Source organism: Adelges cooleyi, unplaced genomic scaffold (genome assembly GCF_023614345.1).
Source record: "Adelges cooleyi isolate 19-005CV unplaced genomic scaffold, UGA_ACOO_1.1 ACOO_flye_CR_arks_rails_tigmint_CR_PRNA_30, whole genome shotgun sequence".
Taxonomy (NCBI): domain Eukaryota; kingdom Metazoa; phylum Arthropoda; class Insecta; order Hemiptera; family Adelgidae; genus Adelges; species Adelges cooleyi.
Genome location: NW_026095971.1, coordinates 19,212,766 through 19,225,569, shown reverse-complemented (window position 1 = coordinate 19,225,569; position 12,804 = coordinate 19,212,766). Strand labels below are relative to the sequence as shown.

The 12,804-nt window shown below is 27.7% G+C and overlaps 1 protein-coding gene across 4 annotated transcripts; it reads right to left on the bottom strand.

Moving 5' to 3' along the window:
- Positions 1-358: 358 nt before the first annotated feature.
- On the bottom strand, positions 359-12,584 carry LOC126839025 (uncharacterized). Of its 4 annotated transcripts, XM_050573941.1 has the most exons (9): positions 12,179-12,542; positions 12,072-12,101; positions 11,740-11,769; positions 10,482-10,659; positions 10,351-10,415; positions 9,627-9,780; positions 9,500-9,564; positions 9,168-9,381; positions 8,734-9,105 (listed from the first exon to the last, which is right to left on the bottom strand). In XM_050573941.1, exons 1-9 carry the CDS (start codon positions 12,329-12,331, stop codon positions 9,014-9,016), a joined length of 981 nt encoding a protein of 326 aa, XP_050429898.1. In that variant the 5' UTR covers positions 12,332-12,542; the 3' UTR covers positions 8,734-9,013. The 4 variants fall into 4 exon arrangements, with proteins under 4 accessions (XP_050429900.1, XP_050429901.1, XP_050429899.1 ...); XM_050573943.1 differs by lacking the exons at positions 8,734-9,105; positions 9,168-9,381; positions 9,500-9,564; ... (3 more) ...; positions 11,740-11,769; positions 12,072-12,101 and adding exons at positions 359-666; positions 730-928; positions 1,047-1,111; ... (2 more) ...; positions 2,028-2,205; positions 3,276-3,305 and having other exon boundaries at positions 12,179-12,584; XM_050573944.1 differs by lacking the exons at positions 8,734-9,105; positions 9,168-9,381; positions 9,500-9,564; ... (4 more) ...; positions 12,072-12,101; positions 12,179-12,542 and adding exons at positions 359-666; positions 730-928; positions 1,047-1,111; ... (3 more) ...; positions 3,276-3,305; positions 3,384-3,602.
- Positions 12,585-12,804: the final 220 nt, after the last annotated feature.

The window sequence follows — 12,804 nt, the reverse complement described above, 5'->3', positions numbered from 1 at the left end:
TTTTATAGTATTTAACTGTTTCACCGACAATACTATTGAAAAATGTACAATAGCTAACTAACGTTCGTCTTAACTGGTTATTAAATAGGTTATATTCAATAATACTAGTTCCGCCATTATATTATGTTTTACTATAACCTTTTTAGGTTATTAACATAAAATAAGGTACCGAGGTAAAGGAAAGGACTAATTTGTATGCATCAAACACAAAACATTAAACATAAAAAATATGCAAACAATTATTTTATTACTTGTATTATATTTATTAAATCTTCAGCAGTTAAACAAATTAATAAATAATAAATAACCAACTGATTATTGACAACCGTTTATTTCTTTACAAATGTATGTATGAAATGTTCATCTAATGTGTACTTAATATTTCTTGTGCACAGTGTATTATTTTATTAAAAAAAAATTCTGATATCTAAAACAAGAATAAATGTTTAAAATATGTACCTACATAGCTTGCAAAAAAAAACAAAAATTACTAAAAACATAGCAAATTATTGGTATTCTCTATAACTATTATATTTTTCAAAATTTAAAGATTCTCTTGAATCGAGAGTAGAGTTTAGTTATGAGATGACATTAATGATTAGTTGTGCAGCTTATAATCATCACGCATTATTACCATATATTCATAAAAATCAATCGAGCCTTGGCCTGAAAAAATGTTAATGTTAATTAATAATAATTCCCACTGCAATGTTGTTCTTAAGTATTTACGGTCTAAATCCCTATTCGTGATAGATTCAATGAGTGTTTTTTTAATGGCTGCATCCGAATCGTCTGATTCCTCAATGACTGCTTCTTCTAAGGACATTCCTGGATCATTTAGGACCGCTGTTTCAATGAGGTTATTAACGTCTATACCGCCAGCTTGGTCCTTGTCCAATTTATCAAAACTCACGTATAAAAGTCCCATCTAAAAAATTTAAGAAACACATTTTATTTTTATAATATTTATAATAAGCTCTAAGATAAGGTAGAATGATCAATAACACTGATAAAGTAAAAATAATATTTAAATTATAACTACTAACCGATATAAAACCCCCCACCATTTTTAATAATTTTTCGTACTTCGTCCATTCAATTCGGGATGTTACTGTAAACAGTTTGTGGATAATTTACAAACAAAATTTATTAGATAGTTAAGTTTTTTACTACCGTTTAGACCAAAAAGATCTAGTATTTCTGAAAAATCATTCTCGTTTGGGAACAGTGCTTTAACTTTTTCATTTTTCTTTAAACCATTCACGATAGATATCCCGGAATAAGTAATATTCTTGTTTGTGACTTTAGTATCCAAAAAACCTTTTGTCTAAAAAAAAAATATATAAGAAACGCATATTATGTCAATTTAATAACGACTTTTTTTGAATGACTAAGATGCAACAAATATTATACAAAATGATTCATTATGAATAATACACTCAAATTTGTATATTTTCTTGGTGATCTATCGTTTTTTATATCTTTAATGTAGACTTATATACTTAATTAACTTTTTTCATTGGGAATATTTTGCTGAGAATTTTGACTGTTTTATAACTAATTTTGGACAGTTACTTTTGAAGTTATAAAAGTTCTAATTCAACTTTTTCATCCTCATCGCTTCTCCTTTTAAGACACTATACAAAAATAATACTTTAGATTTTTAAAGTCTATTCCTCGTTATTAATAAAACTGAAATTAATAAGAAGGGCAATTTTAGAATGAATAAACCTTCAATCATCTTGAGCTATATAGTTATTCTCAACTAGTTATCATCAAAATTCCTAAAGTTAGACCATTTCAAAAAACTTGGGTATTTTATAATATTTCACAGTAAATGAAAAACTATAAAAAACGGATCACCTTGTAAAGCAACATTAATAAAATTGAACAAACCTTTGTCAAAAAAAATAGTATTGGTTTTATTTTTGGCAATTGTTCCAATTCTAGTTCATTGTTATCTGAAAATAAATTGGACATTTGTAGAATGGTTTTATCGTAGAAAATTGTTTTTTTTTTAATTTTACCGTTTGATTTAAGTAAATGTATATATATATCTGCATGGCCAACGGGGAGGAATCCGTTGAACTCATCTAATACTAGTTTCTGTAATTCTTTTGGGGAGATTGAACCACTTTTATCGGTATCGTGCTTGATAAATATACTTTTCCATTGATCGTCTGTGATTTCATCCAGATTTATATTCTAGAAAATTATGTACAGTTAATTTTAAGTGAATCCTTTTATCAAGAAAGGGAATGAGTAGAGTTAAAAAGTAAACAAATTTAAAAATCATCGGTTAAAAGCGAAAACATAATTTTTTTGCACTAGAAACGTTTTATAATTTTTTCCTCTAAGTATTTATTTTTTTTTGTTTTTGGGGATTCTTAAACCATCCTTATATTTATCGTACTTGTTAAATTTACTTGCAGTTCATCGTTTAAATCCTAGTATATTACATGAAATGCATTTTTTGAAAATCACTTATTTAAGAAAATAGTATGATGTGTAAAAAAATGTTGGAAAATACGAAAATTAGGTTTTTTAGTAAATAAAAACATTAAAAAAATCTAAAAAATGCAAAAAGTTTTTTTATACATTTAAAACATAAAACAAAATGTGATGTTATTTTTTAAATTGTATTGTTTTTATTCCGTGCTTTTGTTAGAAACTTACATTAAAAATACTTAAATTAAAAACTTGTATTATATTCCCCGATAATTCATCATTATTGGTTTAACCAAAAATAATATTATCATATTGTCTGTTAAGGCTAGTAATAGGGACGAGATAAGAAAAAAATAATATTTTATGCTGCTAAATATTCGTTATGATTGGTGAAAATAAAATAAAATTTTGTATACCTTATTAACTTACAATCAGATTTGTGTATCATTGGAATAAAACTTTACTTGAATAATTTTAGAAATAATTTTTCGAATAAAAGATTATGTGAATAATTAAAAAAATAATTATTTCAAACATAATTTTTCGAATAAAATGTTATTAAAATAATTTCAATTTAATTATCAAATATTTTTTTAAAATATTATAAAAAAAAAAAATATATATATAGGAAGACGATTTTTTATTCAATTTACATTTTATTCTAAAAAGAAGTTACACAGCTCTGCTTACAATATTATTCATACATTAACCCTAACAATATCAAAAATATGTTACCATCTATATTTTATTATAATAGGTCTCTATGTTACTTTTGGCCATATATAATATACTAGCTTTTAAGTATTTATGAATGTTTAGATACATACCCCTGTACTCGTAGAACCATCATCCACTATCTATTTAATAATAAATTGTAAAAAAAAATATTTTGTACAATTTAAGCTTTTTAATATTTCTGAACTTTAGATACATACCACACTAGTAACAGTTTCCACTGTCCCTGCTGGTATCTCTCCAACACTTGCGGTAATACTTTTTACTGTAAAACTCACGACACACACAAGTAGTATAATATTTTTTGAAAACATTGTAATGCAAAATATGTACTTGGCGCGTATGTTGGTAAATGTAAATGTTCTTATTGTTGTGTTGCGTTTCGTTTTACAGCTTTATAATTTTGTCGTATTTCGTGCAAAAACAAAAATTTGTGAACAACCATCATAAATTATCTTTGAATACATATTCTAAAACAGCTTTTTGCCCCTAATTGTTTTTTCTGACGTAGTTTCAAGTATGTACAACAGTTGTGAAAAACAATCATAAATTATTTTGCAATACAGAAAACAACAGCTATTCTAGCAAGAAGCCTATAAGAAAACACCGTTTTTTGTTTAAGTGGTGCATACAATAATTGTGCTTTGGGTCTGTTTTTCTAGGTTCATACGTCATTGGAAAAGAGCTTGATACATTGGTTGATGGGAATTAATTATTTATTTAGTCCATAAATGATAACAACAAATCATTAAAACAACATATTATTGTTTACTAAGAAAATACATTTATTATGACCTTACTAATGCTTTACGCTTACTTTGAACAGAAAAATAGGTCAACAATATGTTTTTACTCGGGACGTTAAAATTTTGATATTCACCAAAGCCAGACCCCCCAAACAATAAGTAACATCAAGATTTATTTTATATTATACAATATTTTAATAAAATATTTGATTTATTTCTTAGGCAATACCAATTGTTAATATACTTTTGGAGTTCAAAAGCTGGTAGAAAATTATTGCACATTAAATAATAGTATATTGTGTACTTATGGTCGAAAAATTCGATAACATAAATCAATAAGTGACAAAATTGTCTATCAAATAGATTTGTTATGACCTTACTAATGCTTTACGCTTGCTTTGAACAGAAAAATAGGTCAACAATATGTTTTTACTCGGGACGTCAAAATTTTGAAATTCTCCAAAGACCCCCAAACAATAAGCGACAAAATTAATTTTACCGTGATAATTTATACCGTGATAATCTGACTTGAGGATCTGTATAATAATAAATACAACATTTTGACTTATTTGGTTTTAATAATATCGGAAATATTTTAAATGTTGAAGAAATATTTTGTAAAACGCTAACCAAAATTTTTTTTTTCTAGAGATATATTTTACCCGTCTCTGGTGTTTTTTAGAAATATGAACGGTGTGTTATTATTCAAATAATATTGCCATTTGCGTCATACTTTAATACAACTGTTTCTATAAAGCTTGAATAACATTTGTTAAATATTGTATATTATATCCATTTAAATGTTATTCGACACATAATAGTTTCCAAACTAATTAATTGTAAATATTTTTAAAAAGAAAAACTAAAAATTAAAAATTATTTTAAAACATTTATAATATTATCTATAATATTTTTACTTTTGATATGTAAACCTCTTCCTTACTAAAAAGAAAATTATTCATAATTGGTCGTACTTAAAATTTAGGATAATATAGGGACACAAAAAATTTCTAGCGGGAAGAACTAAATAAATAATTGGCTCAACCAAATGATTACAGGAACAAATGTAAATTAGTAATTTCAACTACAAGTTCATTGTGACCCATTAATAACCAGACTTTTAGTTGGACCTACTATGTATTTTTGGAAGAGTTACTTATTTACTTAAATTGAAAGCTCTCACAAGGTACATCTTGTGCCTAATATATTTTGTCTTTTAACGGTTTAAACGGTCTATCAAATAGCTGAAATACTAAAAACCCACATTAGGTTATGAAAATTTCAGTGTATTAACAAAGTCAGGGTTTCTTAAATATAATTGAAATAATTATTTTACACTATTTTGTAAGCAACGTGAAAACACAACCTCATTTAATAGAGGTTTTGACTTGAGGTTGACTGTTAGTAATTAGTGTTTTTGACGCTGTTTAAAGTGTTTTAAAATAATAGACTATAATTTGCGTAAATACTTACAAGGAAATCTCAAACAAAAGTTTAGTAAAATAATGTGTTTATAAAATTGTTATATATTTGGTTTTGTACAGATGAAGTTAGCTTGGGTCATATACATTTTTAAACGTTAATGTGATATTATTACAATCAAACGCTTTGATGCGAATATGGAAGTAGTAAGAATCCATCAAAGTTTTAACCACCAAAGTCCAAACAAAGCACAATCAAAACCAGCACAGTCTGAACTAAGCAACGTCCAAACCAGCTCCTAGGAAAAAAGTGGGATGATACAATTTAAATCAACCCAGCGGTTTTAAAGTTAAAAAAAGATAAATAAAAACATCAGCTTTGCAATGAGTTAAAATTACTATGTAGAGAATAGACAAAAAAAAAATTATTTCTTATTAGGTTTTTATTAGTTTTGTATGGGTATACGACTTTTATAAACTATACATTTACGAGTATAAATTGTTTGTCAAGTGAAACTTAAAAAATTGAATTTTATGCATAGCTACTTGGGCAAGTACAGATAAATGTTAAATATAGTGTAAAACTATTAACTATATTGTTATCACCGCTAGGATTTGTGGATACAAATTGATATTAGTTGAAAAACACTCCAAATGACAAATACCTAATTGTTTTTGAAAAATATTTGAATCTACTACAAAAATACTAAAGTAGGTTTTTTTTTAATAATTACTAATAATATTGATCAATATACTTCAATAAACTTAAAATATAATAATTTTGTTCTAAAAAAAATTAGATAAGAAAAGGTGATTGTTATTAATTTTTAATTGTACAATCAGCACAAAACAATAAAAAATAATAGTCATATAAATATTAAATTATCGATTAAACTAAAACCTTTCACTTGTGTACGAGTAGCAGATAACAAACAGTCATTAATTTATTAAACATTGGTACTCGATTTAAGTATAGGAATAAATTAATGTTCCGAGTATTAATATTCTCATTTATCTGTGAAAATAAGTCTTAAAAGAAATCTTAACGAACCATACTTTGTAAATAGAGTTGTAGAAGCAAAAAAGTTTTTCAGCCGAGTCTGCAACCACGAAAGAGCATTTTCATGTCTCGTTGAAGTACCGAATAAATATAGATTAGGTGTGGAATTATAATTAAAAAAAAAAAAATTATATGGAGCTTCCAGTTACAGCATAAGGCCAAGGAGATTAAAAAATTATGTACAATCAAGTTTCTGGCTAAAATTGTAGTGTTTATTATCTGGCCAAAAGTAACTTAACATAGAGAATTAAACTATTTTGAATTTATTATTTAGTTCTAATTTAAACGTTGAACGTACAACATATCTCTTATCTCTTATCTTCTATATCTTACCCCAATCCCCTACCCACTATCTCCCGTCCCTATCACTCACCCCTATCTCCCACCCTATCCCTACTCCCTAATCTCACCCCTATCTCTCTACCCCCCTTATCTCCCACCCATATCTCCTGTCCCCAACCCCAATCACTAACCCTCAATCCCCTACCCCTATCACTCACCTCTACCCCTATCCCCTACCCACTATCTCCCGTCCCTATCACTCACCCCTATTCCCTACCCGTTCTGATATCTCATATCAGATAACAGCGTAACACTTTTTTCGTTACGTTTTTTTTCGGTTATTTGCCACAGCAATTCCACCCCATTCCCATTCCCACCCCCAACTTCATCTTCATCCCCATTTATTTTTTCGTTACGCCTTTTTGGCAACGCTTTTTAGGTAACGCTTTTTTGATAACGCTTTTATGGTAACGCTTTTGTCGGTTATGTGCCAGAGCTAAGACATGAAAATGTCAAAAATATACATTTATCAAACTTAGATCAAAACTAAAAATTGGCAACACAGAAAACGACAGTGCTTTTCCACGAAGCCTAGGTCTTAGACGAGATAGCTGAGTGCCATGTTAGTGGCGCAAACCCAGGAAGGCAAGGGACACTTCCCCCCCCCCACCCTTCACCCTTTATTTAGTAGGTATATTATATTTATTATAGTAATAATAAATAAATAATAAAATAAAAAATTTGAAGGTATGATTATGTAGTGTATGAAGGTACATTATTAAAATGTTATACGTACAATTCAAGGATTAGTGTTTGAATTATTGGGGGTCCTAATTTTGAGCCTGGTTGTAATAAAGTCCTCCTAGCATCCCTCTAGTTGCTCCTATAGCTTTGTCCTCCTCACACTCGGCACTGTTAATGTGGAACAATTTAAACTACTTACACCCTAAATATTAGGAAAACAAAATATATTGTAAGTTTTTAAAACGATCATTTTGGTACACCTCACTTTAAAATATAAAATGTTTGTGGTTAACGAATCAATTTAGAGTTTTTGTGTTAAAAAATTATATCGGGTTACTTCGTCCTTCTCCCCATTTAATAAATTCATCAAGCCACCATTTGTGTGTATTGTTTGATCTACTTTTTGTTTGCGCATGACCCTTAAAAAAGAGTCAGTTGTAACAAGCACTCGGACAGAGGTGTATTTACTTCGACCCCTAGGAGGGGAGGGGATAGAATAAAAAAAAGTTGTGGAAGGCATCAATGTCACATAATCGTATAAATTATTGATCACAACGTTTCTATCTCTAAGATGCCTTGTTCTTAGGAGCTGGAAACTGAGATGGACAGGGCATGTATGGAGGTCAGAAAGTCCAATGGGGTCGGCCACTAGACGGAAACTGGACACAAAGTGGCCAAGAGAACGGTCCAGACAGTGGTGGAGAGATAGGATCACCGAATATTTATTACTGTAGATAATAGATAACAATTGGCGAATGATATGGATAGATGGAGGCATTTAGTAGTTGTGGCAACGTACCTAAATGACCCGTAAACCGTCAACAATAAATAGACATTGTTCAGTTACACTGGGCGCAGTTTACATATAACCTTTTTCCACTTGATAAAAACTCGGGCGCAGTTTACATATGCCCTTTTTGAACCAAATTATAATCGGGGCGCAGTTTACCTAATATAAGGTAATTTGGGCGCAGTTTACGTATGCCCGACAAATCTGTCTTTTAGTATTTAACTGTTTCACTGACAATACTATTGAAAAATGTACAATAGCTAACTAACGTTCGTCTTAACTGGTTATTAAATAGGTTATAATATTCAATAATACTAGTTCCGCCATTATATTAATTTTATATTATGTTTTACTATAACCTTTTTAGGTTATTAACATAATATAAGGTGCCGAGGTAAAGGAAAGGACTAATTTGTATGCATCAAACACAAAACATTAAACATAAAAAATATGCAAACAATTATTTTATTACATGTATTATATTTATTAAATCTTCAGCAGTTACACAAATTAATTAAATAACCAATTGATTATTGACAACCGTTTGTTTCTTTACAAATGTATGTATGAAATGTTCATCTAATGTATACTTAATATTTCTTGTGCACAGTGTATTATTTTATTAAAAAAAATTGTGATATCTAAAACAAAAATAAATGTTAAAATTTGTACCTACTTAGCTTGCAAAAAAAAACAAAAATTACTAAAAACATAGCAAATTATTAGTATTCTCTATAACTATTATATTTTTCAAAATTTAAAGATTCTCTTGAATCGAGAGTAGAGTTTAGACATGAGGGTACATCTCCGGTTCTCCGAACAGCTTAAAATCATAACGCATTATTACCATATATTCATAAAAATCAATCGAGCCATGGCCTGAAAAAATGTTAATGTTAATTAATAATAATCCCACTGCAATGTTGTTCTTAAGTATTTACGGTCTAAATCCCTATTCGTGATAGATTGAATGAGTGTTTCTTTAATCTCTGCATCCGGATCGTCTGCTTCCGGATCGTCTGATTCCTCGATGACTGTTTCTTCTAAGGACTTTCCTGGAACATTTAGGACCGCTGTTTCAAGAAGGTTATTAACGTCTATACCGCCAGCTTGGTCCTTCACCAATTTATCAAAACTAACGTGAAAAAGTGCCATCTAAAAATTTCAAGAAACACATTTTATTTTTATAATATTTATAAGAAGCTCTAATATAAGGTAGAATGATCAATAACACTGATAAAGTAAAAATAATATTTCAACTATAGCTACTAACCGATATACAACCCCCCACCATGTTTACTATTTGTTCACACTTCATCCATTCAATTCGGGATGTTACTGTAAACAGTTTGTGGATAATTTACAAACAAAATTTATTAGATAGTTAAGTTTTTTACTACCGTTTAGACCAAAAAGATCTAGTATTTCTGAAATGTCATTCTCGTTTAGGAACAGTGCTTTAACTATTTCAGTTTTCTTTAAACCATTCACGATAGATTTCCCGGAATAAGTAATATTCTTGTTTGTGACTTTAGTATCCAAAAAACCTTTTGTCTAAAAAAAAAATATATAAGAAACGCATATTATGTCAATTTGATAACGACTTTTTTTGAATGACTAAGATGCAACAAATATTATACAAAATGATTCATTAAGTATAAATACACTCAAATTCGTATATTTTCTTGGTGATCTATCGATTTTTATATCTTTAATGTGGACTTATATACTTAATTAACTTTTTTCATTAGGAATATTTTGCTGAGAATTTTGACTGTTTTATAACTTATTTTGGACAGTTACTTTTGAAGTTATGAAAGTTCTAATTAAATTTTTTCATCCTCATCGCTTCTTCTTTTAAGACACTATACAAAAATAATACTTTAGATTTTTAAAATCTATTCCTCGTTATTAATAAAACTGAAATTAACAAGAAGGGCAATTTTAGAATAAATAAACCTTCAATCATCTTGAGCTATATAGTTATTCTCAACTAGTTATCATCAAAATTCCTAGAGTTAGACCATTTCAAAAAACTTGGGTATTTTATAATATTTCACAGTAAATGAAAAACTATAAAAAACGGATCACCTTGTAAAGCAACATTAATAAAATTGAACAAACCTTTGTCAAAAAAAATAGTATCGGTTTTATTTTTGGCAATTGTTCCAATTCTAGTTCATTTTTATCTGAAAATAAATTGGACATTTGTAGAATGGTTTTATCGTAGAAAATTGTTTTTTTTTTAATTTTACCGTTTGATTTAAGTAAATGTATATATATATCTGCATGGCCAACGGGGAGGAATCCGTTGAACTCATCGAATACTAGTTTCTGTAATTCTTTTGACGAGATTGAACCACTTTTATCGGTATCGTGCTTGATAAATATACTTTTCCATTGATCGTCTGTGATTTCATCCAGATTTATATTCTAGAAATTTATGTTTAGTTCATTTTAAGCGAATCCTTTTATCAAGAAAGGGAATGAGTAGAGTTAAAAAGTAAACAAATTTAAAAATCATCGGTTAAAAGCGAAAACATAATTTTTTTTGCACCAGAATCGTTTTATAATTTTTTCCTTTTAAGTACTTAATTTTTTGTTATTGTGGGTACTTAAACCATCCTTATATTTGTCGTACTTGTTAAATTTACTTGCAGTTCATCGTTTAAATCCTAGTATATTCATGAAATGCATTTTTTGAAAATCACTTATTTAAGAAAATAGTATGATGTGTAAAAAAATGTTGAAAAATACGAAAATTAGGATTTTAGTACATAAAAACATTAAAAAATCTAAAAAATGCAAAAAGTTTTTTTTATACATTTAAAACATAAAACAAAATGTGATATTATTTTTTAAATTGTATTGTTTTTATTCTGTGCTTTTGTTAGAATCTCACATTTTACATTAGAAACTTACATTAAAAACTTGTATTCTATTCACCGATAATTCATCATTATTGGTTTAACCAAAAATAATATTATCATATTGTCTTTTAAGGCTAGTAATAGGGACGAGATAAGAAAAAAATAATATTTCTATGCTGCTAAATATTCGTTATGATTGGTGAAAATAAAATAAAATTTTGTATACCTTATTAACTTACAATCAGATTTGTGTATCATTGGAAAAAAACTTTACTTGAATAATTTTGGAAATAATTTTTTGAATAAAAGTTTATGTAAATAATTAAAAAAATAATTATTTCAAACATAATTTTTCGAATAAAATGTTATTAAAATAATTTCAATTTAATTATCAAATAATTTTTTAAAATATTATAAAAAAAAAATATTTATTTATATATATAGGAAGACGATTTTTTATTCAATTTACATTTTATTCTAAAAAGAATTTACACAACTCTGCTTACAATATTATTCATACATTAATCCTAACAATATCAAAAATATGTTACCATCTATATTTTATTATAATAGGTCTCTATGTTACTTTTGGACATATATAATATACTAGCTTTTAAGTATTTATGAATGTTTTGATACATACCCCTGTACTCGTAGAACCATCATCCACTATCTATTTAAAATGTTGGAAAATACAAAAATTAGGTTTATTAGTAAATAAAAATCTAAAAAATGCAAAAAGTTTTATTGTATAAATGTATACAATAAAACTTTTTGCATTAACATAAAACATAAAACAAAATATGATGTTATTTTTTTAATTGTATTGTGTTAATTCTGTGCTTTTGTTAGAATCTCACAACTTACATAAGAAAATCACATTAAAATACTTAAATTAAAAACTTTTATTCTATACATAAGTGTATGGAATAAATAATGCATGTATTTATGAATTTTTAGACTTTAGATACATACCCCTGTACTCGTAGAAACATCATCCACTATCTATTTAATAATAAATTGTAAAAAAAATATTTTGTACAATTTAAGCTTTTTAATATTTCTGAACTTTAGATACATACCACACTAGTAACAGTTTCCACTGTCCCTGCTGGTATCTCTCCACTACTTGCAGTTTCCACTGTCCCTGCTGGTATTTCTCCACCATATGCGGTAATACTTTTTACTATAAAACTCACGACACACACAAGTAGTATAATATTTTTTGAAAACATTGTAATGCAAAATATGTACTTGGCGCGTATGTTGGTAAATGAAAATGTTCTTATTGTTGTGTTGCGTTTCGTTTTACAGCTTTACAAATTTTGTCGTATTTCGTGCAAAAACAAAAATTTGTGAACAACCATCATAAATTATCTTTGAATACATATTCTAAAACAGCTTTTTGCCCCTAATTGTTTTTTCTGACGTAGTTTCAAGTATGTACAACAGTCGTGAAAAACAATCATAAATTATTTTGCAATACAGAAAACAACAGCTATTCTAGCAAGAAGCCTATAAGAAAACACCGTTTTTTGTTTAAGTCGTGCATACAATAATTGTGCTCTGGGTCTGTTTTTCTAGGTTCATACGTCATTGGAAAAGGGCGGGATACATTGGTTGATGGGAATTAATTATTTATTTAAAATATAAGTACATAATTGATAACAACAAATCATTAAAACAACATATTATTGTTTACTAAGAA

What these genes read in the sequence shown, in the direction of transcription:
- LOC126839025 (XM_050573941.1), bottom strand. Translation starts at nt 12,331, where the DNA reads ATGTTTTCAAAAAATATTATACTACTTGTGTGTGTCGTGAGTTTTATA. An exon ending in TACTATTTTTTTTGACAAAG is followed by an intron (nt 9,781 to 10,350) that starts GTTTGTTCAATT and finishes TTTTTTTTTTAG; the next exon opens with ACAAAAGGTTTTTTGGATAC. An exon ending in AGATCTTTTTGGTCTAAACG is followed by an intron (nt 9,565 to 9,626) that starts GTAGTAAAAAAC and finishes AACTGTTTACAG; the next exon opens with TAACATCCCGAATTGAATGG.